The sequence below is a fragment of the Lipotes vexillifer genome, unplaced genomic scaffold (genome assembly GCF_000442215.2).
Source record: "Lipotes vexillifer unplaced genomic scaffold, Lipotes_vexillifer_v1.1 scaffold159, whole genome shotgun sequence".
Taxonomy (NCBI): Eukaryota; Metazoa; Chordata; class Mammalia; order Artiodactyla; family Lipotidae; genus Lipotes; species Lipotes vexillifer.
In genome coordinates, this window is record NW_006770589.1 from 3,735,698 (window position 1) to 3,758,134 (window position 22,437).

The following is a 22,437-nucleotide window of genomic DNA, read 5'->3' on the forward strand; positions in this document are numbered from 1 at the left end:
AGAAACTTGCTATCACAGTGGAAGTTGGGGTAAAAGTTTGAAGAAATGACAAGTAGAAATATGAATGTAATGCATTCAAATACATATGAATATTGAATATTATATTGAATGATATAATACGAATATTGAAGCTTGGTATAATATATTGGAGAAGTGGCAGTACCTGAAAGGAGATGAGTCAAAGTTTGTGTGTGTGTATTTGTTTATTAATATATTTTTAAAGATTAGAAAGTACTGGAACATTTTACATGGTTACGGGAATGGTCCAGTGGAAAGGGAAAGTTGAAGATATAGAAGGGAGTAGAAAATGGAGCTAAATTCTTGAGACTGTGAGACTGGTAGGATTCAGAGCATTGTGGATCAGGGTTTGTCAGCCTTGGCCCTATTGACATCTTGAACCAGATACTAATTCTTTTCTTGGAAGCTGTCTTGTGCAACAAAGGGTGGTTAGCATCATCCCTGGCCTCTATCCACTAGATGTCAGAAGCACCCCACCCCCATGACAATTTTAAAAAATATACCTTGAAGAGGGTTATGTGGGCAAAATCACCCCTAGCTGAGAGCAGTTGATACAGAGAGAGGTATTGGCCTTTCAGAGAGAGGCTTTGGTTCTTTACCTGGAGGGAAGAAATAGAACATGAGTGTAGATGGGTTTGTAGATTTCGTGGTAGAAATAGGAGTAATTTCCTCCTCATGATTTTACCTTTCTCAATGAAATGAGTCAGGGTTATGGGGCTGGTGAAAGGGTCGAGAGTGAGAAAGTTAAGTCATTTTTGTAGAATGGAAGAAAACGGTTCTTGGAAAAATCAGAGCTTCCTGGTGAGCAGTGGGAGACTACAGGCTATTTCTTCTGCAGAAATTTTACTAGGGAGGCTTTAGACCAAAGAGATTAGGCAGGAAAATGGAGGGACAGTACCAAGATTATTCTTGATTTATTTCTAAAAATGATGGAAAAGATCCTACCTAGATCTTACCTAGGTCATGAGTATTTAAAGCTGTTAACTTATTGAAACTTTTTGGCTTTTCCATTACACCACATTCTCTCACTTTTCCTTCTACTTTGTCGTCGTCTTTTTTTTTTTTTTTTTTTTTTTTTTTTTTTTTTTTGTGGCAATGGGCTTTTTTTTGGGTCTGGAAGATCCTACCTAGATCTTACCTAGGTCATGAGTATTTAAAGCTGTTAACTTATTGAAACTTTTTGGCTTTTCCATTACACCACATTCTCTCACTTTTCCTTCTACTTTGTCGTCGTTTTTTTTTTTTTTTTTTTTTAGTATTTATTTACTTGGCTGCAATGCGTCTTAGTTGCGGCATGTGGGATCTTTTACTTGCAGCACGTGTGATCTTTTAAGTTGCAGCATGCGGGATTTAGTTCCGTAACCAGGGATAGAACCAGGGCCCCCTGCATTGGGAGCACGGAGTCTTAGCCACTGGACCACAAGGGACGTCCCCCTTCTACTTCTGTACCCATTCTTTTTCAGTTAGATTTACGTTTATCGTCTGTTTGTTCCTTAATTGTCAGAGATTCCTAGGCTTATGACTTAAGACTCTGTATTCTTACTCTAACTGCTCTCTCTAAGCACTCTTTCTACTCAGGACTTTATTCACCACTGTATGTTGTTTTAATCCCAACTCTTTTATATCTGGACTAGATTTTGACCTTGAATTTCAGATGCAGTGTGTCTAGCTGCCTCCTGGGACATTTCATCATATTTGTCCTAGAGTTCTTTAAAAATCAACATGCCCAAAACTGAATTTATTATTTCTCCATTCAAAACCCCCTTCTTTAGCTCCTTTTCCTCCTCACAGTAAACAGAACTCCCCAGTTGGTTTATGATTCCTATCTTGGTGATTGCGTCTGTGATCCCTGAACATTGGCATGGGTATATCCCTCTTGCCTCAAGTTAGTAAGTCTTGTTTGTGTTACTCTCATATTTCATGAATTCTTCCATATCTCCATGTTTCTACTTTTCCAGCCTCATCTTACTGCTCTTTTTCTCTGTACACTGAAGTACTTGGGAGTTTCCCAAAGATACTCTTCTCATCTTTAAGCTTTTGTGCATGTTTCCCCAAAGCCTTGAAATCCTCTTGCCCCATCTTTTTTTTTTTTTTTTTTTTTTTTTTTTTTGTGGTACGCGGGCCTCTCACTGTTGTGGCCTCTCCCGTTGCAGAACACAGGCTCCGGACATGCAGGCTCAGTGGCCATGGCTCATGGGCCTAGCCGCTCCACAGCATGTGGGATCTTCCCAGACCGGGGCACGAACCTGTGTCTCTCTGCATTGGCGGGCGTACTCTCAACCACTGTGCCACCAGGGAAGCCCCTTGCCCCATCATCTTTGCTACACAAACTCCTATTCATGATTCAAACTTGGTTAGACATCACCGTCTTTGAGCATCCTTTCATGTTCTACATTTCCTGCTCTCTCCACAGTTACGTAAACCTCTATAGTAGCAGAATACAAGTGAAGGAGCTTGATTCAAGTGTTCTCTCTATGAGTATATGAATGGCTAGGTTCCCAGATAACCCTCCTATGGAAAATAAGTGAAAATTCTAGATTAAATTATTGAAAAAATTACAAAAAAAAAGTTATGCTTGTACCATAGATTGACTGAATATGCAATCCCAGAGCAAAGAAACTGAGCTCAGAAGCGGACATTTACTCAGAGGACATTTCTTGGTCTTGGTTCTGAATGGAGGCAGGTGGGAAGTAACCACTCAATGGTCAAACATTTATGGATTTGCAGCTGAAATTCATAATATACTTCAGTCTGAAAAAAGCTAGAACTAAGAATATAAAGTAGTTCTGGACTATTAAAATCACAGGTGCCTGGCATAAGCAAATGTATATCCTCCTTGGAGGAACTTATTTCAGAGTTTGGCAAACTCTTCTGTACAGGACTGGATAGTAAATATTTTCTGCTTTGCAGGCTACTTAGGGTCTCTGTAGCATGTTCTTTGTTTCATGGTTGGTTTTTTGTTGGTTGTTTTTTGTATTTTTAAATTTTATTTTAATGTAGCCCTTTATTGTAAAAGCTGTTTTTAGCTAGAGGGCTGTACAATAAAACAGACCACGGGCCAGATTTGGCCCACTGATGGTAGACTGATGTCATTCTAAGCCTCAAAATATTCCCATAAGTATTTTCTAAGGGAAGTAAGTTTAGAATGGGGTTGGTGCTCAGAGAAAAAAATGACTAAGCAAGCAGGATAGTTCCACTATCTTGGTGGAGGATTTTATGTATATTTGGAAATAATTTATAATCTGTAGGTTTAAGGTGTAATATTCTGTAAATGTCAATTAGGCCAGACTGTTAACTGATAGCATTGTTCAAATCTTACATATCCTGTAGACTTTTTTTTCCTCATATAAATTACTGAGAGAGGGCTGTTAAAATCTTCAACTGTGGTTGAAATTCGTTTATTTCTTCCTTTAGAGCTGTCAGTTTTTTTTTTTAGAGCTGACAGTTTTTGCTATATAAATTTTGTAGCTCTATTGTTAAATGCATGTATATGTGATGCATATATATGCATCTGAGATGCAGTATACATATGTAGTTATGTATTCTTGATGAATTGATTCATCATTATGAAATATGCACAGTGATCCGTGTTGACTCATCATCATTTTAATTTTTTTTTTTTTTAATTTTGGCTGCGTTGGGTCTTCGTTGCTGCGTGCAGGCTTTCTTTAGTTGTGGCAAGCGGGGGTTACTCTTCGTTGCAGTGTGTGGGCTTTTCATTGCAATGGCTTCTCCTGTTGCGGAGCATGGGCTCTAGCACCTGGGCTTCAGTAGTTGTGGCTCATGGGCTATAGAGCGCAGGCTCAGTAGTTGTGGCGCCCAGGCTTAGGTGCTCTGTGGCATGTGGCATCTTCCCGGACCAGGGATCAAACCCGTGTCTCCTGCATTGGCTGGCGGATTCTTAACCACTGCACCCCTAAGGAAGTCCCTCATCATTATTTCTTGTAATGCCATGTCTGATGTTGAAGCCAAAGTTGTCACCTTTCTTTAATCTTTTTACTTTCAGCCTATTAGTGCCTTTATTTTATTTATATTTATTTTTAAAAATTTTTATTTATTTATTTGCTGTGCTGTGTGGCTGGCAGGATCTTAGCTCCCCGACCAGGGATCAAACCAAGGCCCTGGCAGTGAAAACTCCAAGTCCTAGCCACTGGACTGCCAGGAAATTCCCCAATTAGTGCCTTTATTTTATAGGAGGGTTTCTTGTAGACATCACATAATTGGGTCTTACTAGTTATATTTTTATTCCCTTTTTAATTTCTTTTGTGACCTCTAAGTTAATCAAACGTTTTATAATATTACATTTTATTTTCTCTTTTGGCTTCTTAGTTATGCTTCTTTAAACTTTATTTTTTAGTGATTACTCTAGTGCTAATAATACGCCTCCTTAACTTTTCTAAATCTATCTAGATTATATCACTTCACCGTTTTCTCATCTGACAGTTAATATTTCTTGGCTTACAAATATAATTTATAATTACAAAAATACAGTTCCACTACCTTTGTGCTAGTGTTGTTGTATTACATGTATTCTAAGCCCATCTTAAAATGTTATTATTTTGCTTTAAACTAACAGTTGTCTTTTAAGGAAATTGTGAAAAGAAGAAACATAGTCTTTTATTTATTTATTTATTAAATTTTGTATTTTCGCTGCATTGGGTCTTCGTTGCTGTGCGCAAGCTTTCTCTAGTTGCGGCGAGCGGGGGCTACTGTTCGTTGTGGTGCACAGGCTTCTCATCATGGTGGCTTCTCTCGTTGAGGAGCACGGGCTCAACGCGTATGGACTTCAGTAGTTGCAGCATGTGGCTCAGTAGTTGCAGCACACAGGCTCTAGGGCACACAGGCTTCAGTAGTTGTGACGTGGGCTCAGTAGTTGTGGCTCACAGGCTATTTTCCCTCTGTTTTATACATTAAATTATGTCTACAAATCTGTCTTTATTTTCACTAGCTTTTGTCTGCCATCTCCATTCTATTCTTAAGCTCATCCAAGTACAAAGTTTTCAGTTCTATAACTTATTTTTTTTGTAGTCTACGTTTTTGGCTGGGATTTCCTATCTGTTCACTCATTCAGACCATCTTTTCCTTTAGTTCATCAAACTTAACTCTGTAATAGTTGCTTTAAAGTCCCTATTGTAAAATCTAACATTTGAGACATCAGGAAGACAGTTTCTGTTGACTCTTGTTGTTGTTGTTGTTTTCTTGACTGTGTGTTACATCTTCCTGTTTCTTTTCACATTTTAGATGTTAGATGTGAAATGTTTTTTTACTAGACATTTTAGGTATTATACTGTAGAGATTATAGATTATGTCCTCTTCCTCTGAGGAATGTTGATTTTTTTGTTTTATTGGCCTGACAACTTGGAATTTTGTGAGCTTGGTTTTATTTGTTAGGTTAGATCTGTGGAAAACCTCTCTAACTTGGTAGAGCTTAGCCTCTAAACCCTATGTCTCCTCAGCATCTTATCAGGTTTTGTGTTAGGCTTTGCTAGGGAATCTAGAGTAGGTCTTACTGTAGGGGGTGGGCCTTACTCTGTAGCCTGGCCTAATTTTTAAAGTGCATCTCACCTGGATGCCCTGGGTGTTGATGAGTGGTTAACAAGGGGTCTCCATTCTCAACTGGGTCTATATGTCATTATCTCCCAATGCTATTGGACCTTTAATATAACTGTTCAGCTCAGTCCCATTGCAGCTGTTTTTGGATATGTGTCAGGGAGTCTTATCCTCTATGTATGTAGCTCAGCCTTCAGCCAAGGACTCACAGGGTTCTACTCACAAGGGGTATTGCCCCCTCCAACACTAATTATCTCCCTCTTCCTCAGTGCTCTGCTCTATAGATTCCATTGCTTCAGCTTCCCTGAATGCTAAGCACTACCTTCTCAGCTCAGCAGGACAGCCATGCTTTGCTTGGCCTGAAGCTTGCTGTGCTGTGGTTGGGAAATTGTACTGAGAAAAGAGAGCTGGGGTGATTGTGGAGTCCACCTTGTGAATTTCTCTTCTTTGAGAGATCAGGATCTTGCATTGCTAGTTATCCAATGCCAAAATAGTTACTTTATATCAGTTTATGGTTATTTTCATTGGCAGAAGTAGGCTTGTGTCAGTTACTCTATCATATGCAGAGGCAGAAGATCATAACTGTTATATCATAAAATTAAAGTCTGACAGTATTAAGTCTTTGTGAAGAATGGCACAATAGGAACTCACATACCATAGTTGGTGCTAGATTAAATTGTTAGAACCATTTTTTTAAAAAAATTGAAGTATTGTTGATTTACAATATTATATTAATTTCAGGTGTACATCCTGGTGCTTCAGAATTTTTATAGATTATCTTCCATTTAAAGTTATTATAGGGCTTCCCTGGTGGCGCAGTGGTTGAGAGTCCACCTGCCGATGCAAGCGACACGGGTGCGTGCCCCGATCCGGGAAGATCCCACATGCCGCGGAGCAGCTGGGCCCATGAGCCATGGCCGCTGAGCCTGCACGTCCGGAGCCTGTGCTCCACAAAGGGAGAGGCCACAACAGTGAAAGGCCCATGTACCACAAAAAAATAAAATAAAAAAATAAAGTTATTATAAAATATTGGCTATATTCCCTGTGCTATACAATATATACTTGAAGTTTATTTATTTTATACATAGTAGTTTGTACCTCTTAATCCCCTACTCCTGTCTTGCCCCTTCTCACTCCCTCCCCCCGACTGGTCACCATTAGTTGTTCTCTATATCTGTGAGTCTGTTTCTGTTTTGTTATATTCATTCATTCATTTTATTTTTTAGATTCCACTTGTAAGTAATAACATACAGTATTTGTCTTCTTTGACTTATTTCACTAGGCATAATACACACTAGGCCCGTCTATGTTGTTGCATGTTACAACCATCTTTGTAAACAGTTTAATATTACTTACTAAAGTTGACTATTTCTGCATCCTAGGAAACATCTATTCCATTTCTAAATGTATATGTATACACACAGATATCTAATAAGCATCAATTTCATATCATGTCCAAAATAGTATAATGGATAAATAAATTGTGTCTTTGTGTATAATGGTTTGGTATTTAGCAGTGAAATAAATTAATCATAGATACAGAAATGGGGATGATTTTTTTTCTTTCAATATGTTTTATTCTGATGAAGTTACAAAAGTAGATACAAAATATTTTTTTAAAAAAGTAGTTAACTGACTTAGAAAAATAAAGTCCCTAAAGTTTTAAAAATATAAATTTTCATGTAAAGAACATTTTAAAATATTTTAGCTGATAAGACTAACTTAAACTATTTTCAATGTAGACCAAACATAGAATGTTGTTTTATAATAAATCTATAACACACTGGTAATCCATGTGGATTTACAGAATACTTGTTTGGAATAGAATCTGATAATGAGAGAAAACCCAAGTGAATTTCAATGCAGTTGCTTCAGTAAAATTACTGCTATCACAGGTAATATCAATATCATCCCCCAGAGCCCTTTACAGTCTGAAATATCAAAATCTAACGCAAAAACAAAGGAAGACCGAGGAACTATTATTTTCCCTCTTTGCCAGAAATGTACAGTAGTAAAAAACCAAATCTAGTTACTGAACTGATATTAGGAGGAAATAATGTCCCTGTTTTAGCTGCTTAGTTTGGTGTACCAGCTGGTATTTTCAGGCCAGAATTCTACAGACAGGAGAGACAGCCACCTACAACCAGGCAAGGGTAACACCAGCACCATGACTGGAGCTGCTTAGAAACAAAGAAAGGGGGATGATTTTTAAAGTAATGCTGGTGTACATCAAATAAGAGAATGGTAAAATGATGATAATTGAAACTAGGTAATGGATATATAGGGCTTCAGTATACTGTTCTATTTTTGCATATGTTAGAGAAATTCCCAAATAAAAATTAAACTAAGAAAGATTTGGTGAATGTTATTCATGGAATATATGCAGTATATTATATTATCATATTAAAATATGATTTTATTTACATAAAGGTCAAACACAGGGGAAGTGAAATATATTGCTTAGGGGAACTTTCAAAGGTGGTTAATAAAAGAACAGTTAGGAAATGACCTTCACTAAAATCCATATAGCAGTACCTCTGGAGAAAAGGAAGAGAATGTGATTGGGCAGAAGCAAACAAGGAGCTTTAAGGTATTGTCAGTGTTCTGTTAACCTAGATGGTGGTAACAGGTAATATTCACAGCTATTAATTTTTATACTGTATACATAGAGTTCACACTAAGGCAGAATTATTTTAAAAGACCTGGATGAAAGAATTTTGAGAGTTTTGGGTTGGCATAATCAAGGGAGGCATTATAGAGAAGGGTTAGGCTTAAACTTGGCCCTAGGAATGAATATTCTATATTATAATTAACAAAACACTTAATCTAGGACCCACTGTTTTGTTCAATACTCCTGACCAAAAAAAAAAAAAAAACCCAAAATATCTTCCTTTGGAACACATTCTTCTTGACTTCAGTTTCTCTCTTTTTCATTCAGTCATCCATTTTTTGTTCATTCATTACAGATATCCGAGTACCTGTGAGGTGTCAAGCTTAGTGATAGGCACTTGTGTACAGTGTTGAGGAAAATAAACAGCAAGTCCCTGATGTCATGGAGTTTACAGGCCCAAGGTCCTTTATGTTTCCCCTGTTTGTTGAGCTCAGACTAGGAACCTCTTTTGTATGTTTGATTTAAGGTGTAGACTAGTCAGCCCTAAACAACTGACTCATTTCTTGCCTGTTCCTGGGACTCTGCTTGATTTATTTTTCAGGTTTCTGTGGCAGAGAAAATTTTTTTCCCGCTGCTAAAACAGTGGTTGTAAAATTTGCCCCCTTATAACTTTTATCAGAATTTCCATCCCTTGATGCACGCAAGAGCTTTTCCTTGGTTTTTAGGCACTATCTGGAAATGTACAAAATCAAAACAGAATAGGTAGTCCAGCTAGTGAAGGTAACCAGTTGGCTTGACTTGAAGGGGGAAAATGGAGAAAAGAGAGCTGAGGACAGAAAGTAGCCTCTGGTGCTGTAAGTAGGTGGGTGGACTGTCTCTTAAATAAATGTTAAAACCTTGTGATTGTTGCGAAGAACAGTGATGATGAAAATGTTGTGTCTCAAAGAAAGTGGATTGAAGAGTGACTAAGAATTCAATACTACAACAATGTATGTCAGTAAATGAAAAATCAGATGCTAAAGTATCTCCTTCAAAGATAGTGTTTAAGTTAGCTATTACAATGTAAATATGTAGTTTATAAAATCTGGCCTGTTCCTTCTTTGATGGAATTGCAGTGATGTGCAACACAGATGTATTTTTTAATATCCTGATAAAGATAATTTATGAAAAATACAGTTTACAATTTTTAAATTACTGTTTCTTGAGTAAAGAAAAGTTGCTCAACATTGATAGGTCTAAGACCTAACTTATGTGTCTTCTCTAATGCACTGGAATTAAATATTATTTGGGAATTGGTTCTAGAGTCCTTTTAAGTTGAAAACTGAGTATGGCCAAAATACTTTTAAAAGTCCTTTAAACGACTTGTAAAATACGTATGTGGTTTTAAACATAGCCCCCACATCATAATATGCATATGTAAATTTATCATATATTTAGTAATGTAGCAGGATCGTATTTATAAAATATTTGAGTGTTCCACTGTTTGAAGCACTTGAGCAAATTTATGAAGATTCTAACTTGTTGGCTTTTCCTGTTCATGGTCATCTTTTTCCTAAGAGGCTGATTTTTAAAATAATTCAAATTTAGTCAGTGTTTCTCAACTTTTTTTATTCATGAAAGCCTTTAATTATAAAATTAGATCCTTGAGGATATGCTGAATCTATACTTGTTTAGATACTTTACCTTTTAATCTCTCTTTTTTTTCTTTTTCTTTTGGCCGCACTGCATGGCTTGCAGGGTTTCCCTGACCAGGGATCAAACCCAGGCCCCCGGCAGTGGAAGTGTGGAGTCCTAACCACTGGACTGCCAGGAAATTCCCTAGATACTTTACCTTTTAATGGTCAGGACATTATTGAAATGTATGCATCCTTTTGTTGGGTTTTTCTTTATGTGAATTAACATTTTAGGGCTTAATTACTTCACTGCGTATGTTCATTGAGTAGAATGGCAGTTGCATTAAAAAATAACTTAAAAAGTTACTGTAATTGCTGAACAAGTATAATCAAATTTCAGGTTAAAAATGTTAGTACTATTGTGATGTACTGAAATTGAAGATTGTTTGGGTAGGTGGGATGGGAGCAGATTGTGAAGTGTCTTGAAATCTGTGTAGGAATTTAGAAAAGGAGCGATTGCAGTTCTTACAAAGAAAAGTGGTATGATCAAAATATGGTTTAGTAAGGTTTAATCTAACAGAGGCATTAGCCTAGGTCAGAGTAGGGGAGGGTAGAAGTTGAGTTAAAACTTATTTATAATAATCCAGGGGTGAAATGAAATGCTGAACCAAAGGGATATGTATAATATGTATGTGAATTTTTTGAACCACCTGAGAGTTAGTTATAGGCACTATGCCACTTTATCCCTAAATATAAAGTCTGTATCTCTTAAAAACCAGTACATTCTCCTACATAACAATAGCTGTCAAACGTAGAAAGTTTAGTCTTGATAGAATGCTATATCTAATATATAGCCTATATTTAGATTTCTCTAATTGTCTTAATACTGTCCTTATAACTTTTAATTTTTTTTTGATACCAACTGCAAGAATCACACATTGCATTTAGAATTACATAATTTTAATTTTCTTTAATTTAGAATAATACCTCAGCCTTTTTTTTTTTTTTTTTTTTTTGCTTTTCATGCCAGTGGCTTTTTTTTTTCTTTTTTCTTTGTCTTTTCCATTATGGTTTATTACAGGATACCGAACATAGTTCGCTGTGCTATACAATAAGATCTTGTTGTTTATCCATTTTATGTGTAATTGTTTGCATCTGCTAGTCCCAAATGCCCAATCCAGTCCTCCCCTGTCCCCCTTTCCCCTTGGCAACCACAAGTCTGTTCTCTATGTCTGTGAGTCTGTTTCTGTTTTGTAGATAAAGTTCATTTGTGTCATATTTTAGATTCCATATGTGAGTGATATCATGTGGTATTTGTCTTTCTGACTTCACTTAGTATGATCATCTCTAGGTCCATCCAAGTTGCTACAAATGGCATTATTTCATTCTTTGTTATGGATGAGTAATATTTTATTTTGTATATATATATGCACACATACATACACACCACACCTTATCCATTCATCTGTTGATGGACATGTAAGTTGTTTCTATGTCTTGGCTATTGTAAATAGTGCTACTATGAACATAGGGGTGCAGACATGGACATTTTTGAAGAATCCAGGTCAATAGTTTTGGAAAATATCCCTCAGTTTAGGTTTGCCTGGCATTTCCATATGACTAGCTTTAGGTTAAATATTTTTGGGAGGAATATTACATAGGTTATGTGCCGTCTTTAGTATATCACCTCAGGAGACATAATGATGTCATTTGGTTTTCATGTTGTCACTTTCCTTTATATGTCTTCTGCAAACAGATGAAGAAGGTACCTGCTTCCCTTTGTAATTAATAAGTGATCTCTGGAGTAATATTTTAAAGCCGTGTTCCCCAGCAGTCTTCACTTAGTGTTTTAGCTTCCATTGATGACTTTTGCTTGAATCAGTTTTACTATGGTGATTATAAGATGGTAATTTTTTATTTGTTACTCCCTCTATGTCAGTTAGCATTCTTCTGTAAAAGAGAACTTTCCATTCATTTTTTATTTTGTATTTTAACTTTCTCTTCTCTCTCTGTCTTTTTCTGTCTCTTTCTAATGTCAGTATGGACTCTTGAATGGATACCATTTTGATGTTCAAATGTTTCACATTTGGTCAGGTTAGAACTTTCTCAAGATGGCTAATGTATACCAGTGTTAGGTCCCCATTGCTTAGCACTTTTCATACCTTATGACATGACAAAATGGCATGCTTGCCTTTACTGGGGGGGGTGTCTTTTTTTTATTATGGTAAAATATGTATACAGAAAATTTACAGTTTTAACCATTTTTGAGTGTACAATTTCCGCCTGCTTTTTAAATGTGGTCTTCCCTGGTCCTACCCTTGACCTGCTTCTCTTAGAACTTTGTTACCTTGTCCAAGTGAGAGAATTTATTCCCAGGTTTTTAATCATTAACTGTATGCTAATGACATCCTAGTGTCTTTGTGGGCCTCTAGAACTGTAACCAGTAGCTATTAGATTTTCCAGCTGTGTGTCTCGTGTTCCATAGGTATCTCATTTATATTCTGTCTCCATTTTAAAAATTAAAGGAAACCTACCCTAAACCTGTTTTCTATGTTTTTTAAAATTTTGGTTGGATGCCTTAGGAATCCTCATCAACTTCTAACTTCCAACATGCAGTGTGTCACTAGGTCCTATCCATCCTTCCATAACCATCACTGCCATGCAACAGTTCTGGTCTGCACTATCTCTCTATGGGGTTTGTATACTAGGTTCTTGGCTCTAGTTCATTCTCTTTCTAGCTTTCCTCTTGTCAGAGAGTAGTCTTCCTCCTTCCTTTCTCCTTTCCTCCTTTTTTCCTAGCAAGTAAGGGAATTTACTACCAGAAGTCCAAGGAGTAGTACTTGCTTCCAGACAAGTCTTTGTCTAGAACTTCAAAGAATGATTTCACATTTCTCTACTATCTTTGGTCTTCTTTCCTCTGTGTTAGCTTCATTTTCAGTCAGGCTTTCTCTGTGAGATGGCAAAGATGGCTGCAAATAGTTTCAGGCTTACTTAATTTTCAAAATAAGTGATCCCAAGGAAAAGAATGAAAATCCTTCAAATTTCTAAAATATTAATCCTACTATTTTCCTATTTTTCTTAATGCTCTTCAGTGCTTTTTTACCTCCCTCAACATAAAGTTCAAATTCCTTGGAAAACAGGAATTCATGATTTGGCTCTTACATATCTCTCTGTCTCCATTGTGCCACTGCTTTCAGTTTTAAAATTCATAATCAATAAATACCAAGATGCATGTGTTATTTCTTCTGTCTGCACTATTTTTTTACATTGTTTACTTGCCAAACTCCTTTTCATCCTTTAGACTGCAAAACCCAGTTCAGATTTTACTCTTCCCAGGAAATACCTCTTTGATAGTTTTTATTGTCATCCACCCCAGAAAAATCATTTTTAAAATTTTATTTATTTATTTTTTTGCCATACGTGGGCCTCTCACTTTTGTGGCCTCTCCCATTGTGGAGCACAGGCTCCGGACGTGCAGGCTCAGCGGCCATGGCTCACGGGCCCAGCCGCTCCGATATGTGCCAATTTTTAACTCTTATAGTGAAATGTAATTAATTTGTTTACAAGTCTTATCCACTGATTATTAAGTCTTTTTGGTCCCCTTTTGACCAAGGCAAAGTATAAGTTTATTTAAGAAAACAAAATTAGACTGGCTATAGATTCAATTGGGGTAGACTGTGTAATTCATATCAGCCCTCCTGCCGAGAACAACTGGAAAAGTAGGTAAAAAAATTTGCATGAAAACACAGTAGAGCTAACAATACAATAAAGAATTGTGTGGCTAAAATCTGGAAGAAGGAAATCTGAAGAAGACTGACATTACAGTCTGCATTTCCCTCAGAGGCATCAGCTAGTTCCAGAAGAAGCAACTGAAAAGCTGAAAAGAGATTTTTTGAAAAACTCATGGAACTAGGGCAATAAAAATTGGTGTTCAGAAACCAGTTGGGGACCTCTAGTAAGCCTTCTAGGCTTTGGGACTCTGAAGGCCTACATCCTAGAAAATCAGGGTAACTTAAAAAAGATATGCTCTCGGTAGAGTTAGCGTCTGTTCATTTTAATCCCTCATTGGATCAGCATGCTGATGCCTGTAGCCACTTAGTTGAAGGAAAACACAAATCCTTTCTGGAGTAAAATATCATCCTAAGCCTCAAGTTTTCAAAAATAATGTCTGCCCCCCCAAAATAATCAGGCATACCAGAAGACAAGATGATATTATAGAAAAAACAAAAGGAACAATAGAAAATAGAGACAGATCCACAGAGATCCAGGTAATAGAGTTATCAAACAGACTTTAGTTATTATTAACATGATTTTTAAAAATGGAGAATTTAATCAGAGAAGTAGAAATTTTAAAAAGGAATCTAACTGAAATTCTGGAAATGAAATATATAAAATGAGTGCAATGAACTGGCTTAACAGTAGATAAGTACATGCTGAATACAGAATTACTAAGATGGGTTAAGGAAAAATCAAGATTGAAGCATGGAGCAAGAAAAGTGGAAAATAAAGAAAATAGTGTCAGAGACATAGGAGATACAGTCCCAAGCTCAAACATACGTTTGATTGGATTCTCAGAAGAGAGGAGTGAGAGGATAAGGCAGAAATATTATTTGAAGAAATTATGGCTGACATTTTACCAAAACCGATGAAAGATATAACAAGGGATAAATTCAAGAGGTCCTATGAACTCCAAAGAATATAAATATAAAGAAAACCACATCAAGGTTATAATTTAAAACTGCTGAAAATAAATAACAAAAGCCAGAGAAAAGGACAAACTTCTTTAAAAGCATCAATAGTAAGACTTACAGCTAACTTTTCAGCAGAAATAATGGAAGTCGGGAGACAATGGGGTGGTATAATCACAGTACTGGAAGGGAACTAGTGTTCAGAAATAAAGGTAAACAAATAGTTGAAGGGTACACTTAATATAGGTGAATTTTATGGTATGTAAATTGTATCTCAATGCAGCTGTTTAAAATGAAGGTGAAATAACCAACAGATATGTGAAAACTGAGAAAATTTATTTTCAGCAGATACGCTTTAAAGAAAGTACAAAGGAAGTATTTTAGGCAAAGGAAAATGATTCCAGAAGAAGGTGAAGGTACAGAAAGGAATAAAGAGCAATGGAAATGGTAAATACATGTGTAGATTTAAATAAATATTGACACTAACCACAACAAAGTTGGTATAACTCTATGGGTAAAGTGGATTTTTAAGGCAAAAAGAATTATTCAAGATTAAATGGGACATTTCATAATCATAAAAGGTTTAGTTGCACCAGAAAATATATTAGTTCTAAACTTGTATGCGTTTAATAGCAGCCTCAAAATATATAAGACAAAAATTGATAGGTGTGCATAGACAAATTTATAATCATAGTGGGAGATTTTAATACACCTTATCAAGAAAGATGCAAGGTATAGCAAGCAGATGAAAAAATCAGTAAGGATGTGGGAAATGTAAACAACACAGTTAAGAAACTTGGCTTAATTGACAGAAATGAAATACTGCACCTGACATCTGCAGAATTCACATTCTTTTCAAGTGCACATTAACCCTTATACCATACACAGAAAAATCAATTCTAGATATATTGTAGTTTTAAATGTGAAAGTCAAAATAATAAAATCATAAAAGATTAATATACTATTTCCATGATCTTTTAGTACAGAAAGATTTACTAAACAGGAAATAACACAATGAAGCAAATGATTGATAAAATGTACTACATTAAAAAGAACTTTTCAACAGAAGATACCATAAAAGAGTGAAAAGGTAAGATACAGAGTAGAAAAAAGACATTTACAACATTTTGTAAAGAATTTATACAAATCAATGAGAAAGACAACTGTATAGGAAAATGAGCAATAGAATTGGGTAGTCATATCACAAAAAAATTATCCAAATAAAATATACTAAAGGTTTTCATCATTATTAATAATCAGAGAAATACAAATTAAAACCACAGTGGCTACCAGAGTGGCTACATATTTAAATTTTTCAAATTTTTGAGATAATTATAGATTCATAGGAAGCTGGAAAAACAGTGCAGAGAGGTCCAGTGTATGCTTCACCCAGATAACCTTGAAAGGTTATCTTAGATAATTAAATCTAATTAAATCTGATAGCTTAGATAATTAAACCACAATATTAAAACCAGGAAATTGATGTTTATTATCACAAATGTGTGTGTATACTTCTCTATCATTTTATCACATGTAGATTCACATAACTACTATAAAAGTCAAGGCACTGAATTATTTTATCACCACAAAGATCTCCCTTGTGCTATTAAACTTACACCCATCTGCTTCCCCTCTGCTATTCCTAATCCCTGGTAGCCATCAATCTGTTCTCCATCTCTATAATGTTGTCATTTTGAGAATGTTATATAAATGGAATCATACAGCATGTTACCATTTGAGATTGATATTTTTAAAAAATCATAATGCCCTTGAGGTCCATCCAAAATGTAGTTTATATCCATAGTTTGGTCCTTTTCAAAAAGACTAAATTTTTAAAAACTGACAGTACCAAGTGTTGATGAGGATGTAGAGCAATAGGAACTTTGATATACTGCTAATGGGAATGTAAATAGGTACAACTACTATGAAAACATATTTGCATTTTCTACTAAAGTTGAAGTGCACCACCTGATTCAGCAATTCCGCTCCTAGTAAATACTCAATAAAAATGTATGTTGTCATAAATCACAGGAATTTTTTTTGGATTCATCTCCTAAAGTAAGGGAAATAAAAACAAGAATAAATAAATGGGACCTAATTAAACTTAAAAGATTTTGCATGGCAAAGGAAACCATCGATAAAAGGAGATGACAGCCTATTGAATGGGAGAAATTATTTGCAAATGGTATGACCAATAAGGGGTTAATATCCAACATATATAAACAGCTCATACAACTTAACATCAAAAAAAAAAAAAAAAAGAATGCTCAAGTAAACACTAGTTGGACCGTTAAAAAATAATAATAATAAAAAAGTAAAAACAACAGAATACAAAAAAACAAACAAACAAAAAAAAAACAAAAAAAAAGAAAGAAACCCGATTAAAAAATGGGCCAAAGAACTGAATAAACATTTTTCCTAAGAGGACATGCAGGTGGTTAACAGGCACATGAAAAGATGCTCAGCATCACTAATCATCAGGGAAATGTAAATGAAAACCACAATGAAATATCACTTCACACCTGTCAGGATGGCTCTCATCTAAAAGAACACAATAACAAATGTTGGCAAGGGTTTAGAGAAAAGAGAACCCTCCTACACTGTTGGTGGGAATGTAAATTGGTGGAGCCACTGTGGTAAATAATATGGAGGTTTTTCAAAAAACTAAAAGTAGAACTACCATGTGACCTGGAATTTCCAGTCCTGGATATATACCTGAAAAAAACAAAAAACACTAATTTAAAAAGACACTTGCACCCAATGTTCATAGCAGCATTATGTACAACTGCCAAAATATGGAAGCAACCTAAGTGTGCATCAAAAGATGAATGGATAAAGAAGATGTGGTATACACACACACACACAGACACACACAGACACACACACACACACACATAGTGGAACACTACTCAGCCATAAAAAAAGAACAAAATTTTGCGGTTTGCAGCAAAGTGGATGGACTTGGAGGGCATTATGCTAAGTGAGTAAGTCAGAGAAAGACAAAATACTGTATGATCTCATTTATATGTGGAATCTAAAAAATACAACAAAGTAGTGAATATAACAAAAAAGAAACAGACTCACAGATATAGAGAACAAACTAGTGGTTACCAGTAGGGAGAGGGAAGTGGGGAGGGGCAATATAGGGGTGGGGTAGCAAGAAGTACAAACTATTAGGTATAGGATAAGCTACAAGGATATGTTGTACATATCCAGGGAATATAGCCAATATTTTATAGTAACTATAAATGGAGTATAAACTTTAAAAATTGTGCATTACTGTATTGTATACCTGTGACATATAATACTGTATATCAACTACAATTTACAAAAAGGTAAAAAAACATGTTCACCAAATAAGTGTTCAGTAAAAACATATTTATAGCAACATTATTTATAGCAGCTATAGTCTGGAAAGGACCTGATGCTCATCAACAGTAGAATGGATGTTTGTATTTATCTTTTTTTAAAAAAATTACTTAATTTTTATTTTTGACTGCGTTGGGTCTTCGTTGCTGCACGTGTGCTTTCTCTAGTTGCGGTGAGTGGGGGCTGCTCTTCGTTGTGGTGTGCAGGCTTCTCATTGCAGTGGCTTCTCTTGTTGCGGAACACGGGCTCTAGGCATGCAGGCTTCAGTAGCTGTGGCATGTGGGCTCAGTAGTTGTGGCTCGTGGGCTCTAGAGCACAGGCTCAGTAGTTGTGGTGCACGGGCTTAGTTGCTCCGTGGCATGTGGGATCTTCCCGGACCAGGGCTCAAACCTGTGTCCCCTGCATTGGCAGGCAGATTCTTAACCACTGTGCCACCAGGGAAGTCCCTAGAATGGATTTTTTAAAATTGTGGTTTGATCATACAATAGAGTACCGTAGAGCAGGGATGGACAAACTTTTTCTGTAAAGAGCTGTGTAGTAAATATTTTAGGCTTTGTATGTCATACATTGACTACGGCAACTACTCAACCCTGCAGTTGTAGCATTGGAGCAGCCGTGTGCAATATGTAAACAAATGGATGTGGTTGTGTTCCAATGAAACTATTTACAAAGACAAACTTTGGCCTTTAGGGGCTGTAGTTTGTTAACCTCTGCTGTAGAGCCGCAAACTATAGGTGAATCTCATAAAGATAATTTTGTGTTAAGGAAACCATACATTATGATTACTTTTTTATAAAATTCAAAAACAGGAAAAATGAATCTAAAGAATTAAAGTCTGAGTATTGGCTGTTTTTAGGAAGAAAGACAGGGCAGTGCTAGGAAGGAGAATGAAGGGTACTTCTAGTGTGCTAGTTATATCATCTTTACTCGAATGGTGGTTCCACAGGTCTCTTCACTTTTGACTTATTGAGATATATACCTATGATTTATGCCCTTCTCTAGTGTGTGTGTATACATATATATGTAAACGGGGGTGTGTTACACCATACTTAGTTTTAAAAGTTAAAAACAAAACAGAAACGTATTATTTGTGTTCCCATCAGAATAGAACTGTGTTTATTCATTTTTGGTATATGATAAACATACAATAAATGTTCATTGAAGTGGGAGTTGCTAATAGCAAGCTCTGTAGCAAGATAAGGGACAGTGAAGAGTAATGACTCAATTAGCTTGAAGAGCTTATTGAAGACTTTTGGGAAAGCAATTTTGGTATAGGGGAAGTAATCATTTAAGGCATTTTCATGAAAAGAAGATAGATCCTAGTTTAAAAGGCTAACTGGATCTAATAAATGGTGTGAGCTGTCAAGTAACATTCATGTTTGAAGACAGAAGGAAAAGATTGTTTGGATAGCTGTTAAAAGCAAGATGCCACAACTATTTTGTAATGATGATGTTTAATTTGGCTCATCAGACAGATACTTTTGTCATGTCTTTTACCTCCTTACACTCTTTTTAGATGTTACTCTGTAAAGGGTCATGGACCAATTAGCACTCAGGAGTAGTGTAGATGTGATACAGAGTTTATTGGGGAAAACTTACCAGAAGTAATAGAATGCAAGTAGTCCTTCAAACTCTTTTTTTTCCCCACAGCTTCAGCCAGGCTTCAATAGTCTTCATGCATTATGGCCCGATGACCTTCCAGTAGAGAATGGCCTCCACCTCTGTAATGTTTTACATATATGTAGGTCAGGGCAGGGAACATCTATGTGATTATGTAACAAAAATTAGAAAGGGGCCCTAGGGGCAGGGATGGGCCCATTTTTCCTTTGAGCTAACAGCTTAGACCTACGCAGTATCCTTGCTACTAAGCTTATAAAAGCGGTTTGGAAATGAACCTTCAGAGCCATCTAGGTTTATGTTTCATCACATGTTTCCCACTATTAGAAAAAGAGGCAGAAACTTCTTGGACTAGTGTTAAAGATCTATTAGCTTTCTCCAGCTTCCTTACCAGACCACTGGTTCTAAACAAATTTTGTCATTTACTGAATTCTGATAAATGATTGCTTATTCCAAGCTTCTCATCTTTGCTCATAGTACCTAATTTAGGATGCTTTTCCCTTTCTCTAAGTTCTCATTCTAAGGAGCTGCTTTGTCCCATCTCTTCTGTGATGCCTCCCTTATGATCTCAATTCTTATACCAAATACTATCCACTTTTCATACACTGTCTAATATTATTTTTATGTGTGCATTTCTTTCTTTCCATCTAACTTGTAAATTCCTTAAGCGTAGGGAACATGAATTTGGATTACTTTGTAACCTCTGTAATACTCTACTGGTCTTGTGTGTAAATGCTCAACAAATAGTTAATGATAAGAATGTATGTTCTTATAATGTATTTTAATTATAAAATAGTCATAATATTTTAGGGTTCTTGATGCCTCTTTTAGACTCTGAATATTAATTATTATTAAGTATAATGCTAGATTCTTTATTAGAACATCTTTTCTATTCAGTTGCAGTAAATTCCTGTTTTTAAAACTCATTTTTTGAGATTAGTATCAATTATTGTCTGTTGGTTACTCTATTAGCCAGTTCAGTAATTAGATTCCTCCATTCTACTTCAGCAAGAAGTTGAGAACTTTAAGAAGCTAAATCTCATTAGTAAAGAGCAGTTTGAAAACCTAACACCTGAACTTCCTTTTGAGCCAAACCAAGAAGTTCCTGTAGCACCTTCACAGTCCAGGCAAGGTATGTAAATCTGATTTTGTGTAAGTGTCTGAATAATATTAAAGCAGTTCTAAATTGTTTTTAAAGTTTGCTCCTTTTTTATTTGTGGAAAACATTTAGATATCTGGTAAAAGACTAGAATTTTAAAACTCAACTTTTATTTATTCTTTGGTGAACTTCAAAACATTTTAGAGACTTAAAAATACAGATTGTAAATTTGGTAAGACAGCCATGTAGTAAATGATCATAGTTGGAAGCCCACCTTACTCTTGGTGAATAGGCAGGTAATCACAAAGGTGATCCAGGAGTTGTCTATTATAACACCATCTCATGCTCAAACCCAAATGCTTACTTAAAAGTAGGCTGAATTGGTTGGTTTCTTTATGTGTCTCTTTTGACTTTGAGATTGCTGGGAATGGTTCTCTTTGCAAAATAAGGAAAAATTTTCACTCACTTGCTGATTCCTTAAAATATACCACTAACATCATTCTTTTGCTTTAAGGCCTTATCTTTGTGTGAAAGTGTAAGTACATTTGGGAGATTCATAAAATTGAATCTGACATTTTCAGGCAAATGTAACTGATTTTATTACAGTTTTTCCTGAAGGCAGGTTAAAGAAAAACTTTTAATTTGGAAAACTTCAGACATATGCAAAAATAAAGCAAATTGTATAATGAAACCCCATGTACCCATTACCTACCCATTAGCTGCTTTATCATCTCATAGCCGATTTTATTTCATCTTGACTCCACTCATTCTCTTTACCTCCCACTTGGATTATTTTGAAACAAACACCCAGTCATATTATTCATATTTTTTCATTCCTAAATATTTCTGTATGTATCTTTGATAAGATAAGGACTACCTATTTTACACATAAATAAGCCAGTACCATTATCACATCTAAAATTAACAGTAATTCCTTAATATAAAATATCTAATTGGTGTTCAAATTTTCTCATTCATCACTTAAAAAAAAAATCAGGATCCATATAAACTCCAAACATTGCAGTAGGTTGATATGTCTCTTTTAGTGTATAGGTTCATACTGTTGTGTTTTTTTTCCCTTGAACTTTATTGTTGTAGAAACTAGATTGTCCTGTAGAATTTCCTACATTCTGGACTTTGCTGATTGCATCCCGTGGTTTCATCCAACCATTTTCTGGTCCTGAATTTTCTTTAACTGTGATTTTGATACAGAGGCTTGATCAGATTGAGGCTCACATTTGTGCAAGAATATGTCATATGTTGTGTTGAATACTTATACCAGGAGGCACATAATGCTCGATTGTCTCTCTTTGGTGTCTGTCTTTGATAATCATTGCTTGAAGGTTTATTTCACAAGGGGCTTCAAAATAGTGATAATTCTATTTTCATAATTCCTTCTTAATTTAGTAGATTACTTCCATAAAGAGGATTTCCCTTAATTGACTATTTGTTTTTCCTGAGATGGAGTTCTTATAGGAAAGGGAATAAATGCTTAATTCTTTCACTTTGTTTACTAGTTTTCAAAGTAATGAGCTGGTTCTCTACATCTTTCTTCGCTGACCAATGAGGAGGTGTTTTGTTTTTTTTGTTTTATTTTAAAATTATCCCTATGATCAAAACTATTAGAGCTCATCAAAAAATTTGGTAAAGTTGCAGGATATGAAATTAATATACAGAAATCAGTTGCATTTCCATACAGTAGCAATGAACTATCAGAAAGAGAAATTAAGGTAACAATCCCAATTACAACCCCATCAAAAAGAATAAAATACCTAGGAATAAACCTACCTAAGGAGGTGAAAGACCTGTACTTGGAAAACTATAAATCACTGATGAAAGAAATTGAAGATAACACAAACAGATGGAGATATA

At 35.6% G+C, this 22,437-nt stretch overlaps 1 protein-coding gene across 1 annotated transcript in view; it reads left to right on the forward strand.

The window, feature by feature from the left end:
- Window positions 1–22,437, forward strand: part of LARP1B (La ribonucleoprotein 1B) — a 112,310-nt gene that overhangs the window by 38,138 nt on the left and 51,735 nt on the right. Inside the window, 1 exon segment of the mRNA XM_007446260.1 lies at window positions 20,475–20,598. Within this exon segment, the coding sequence (XP_007446322.1) occupies window positions 20,475–20,598 (124 nt within the window).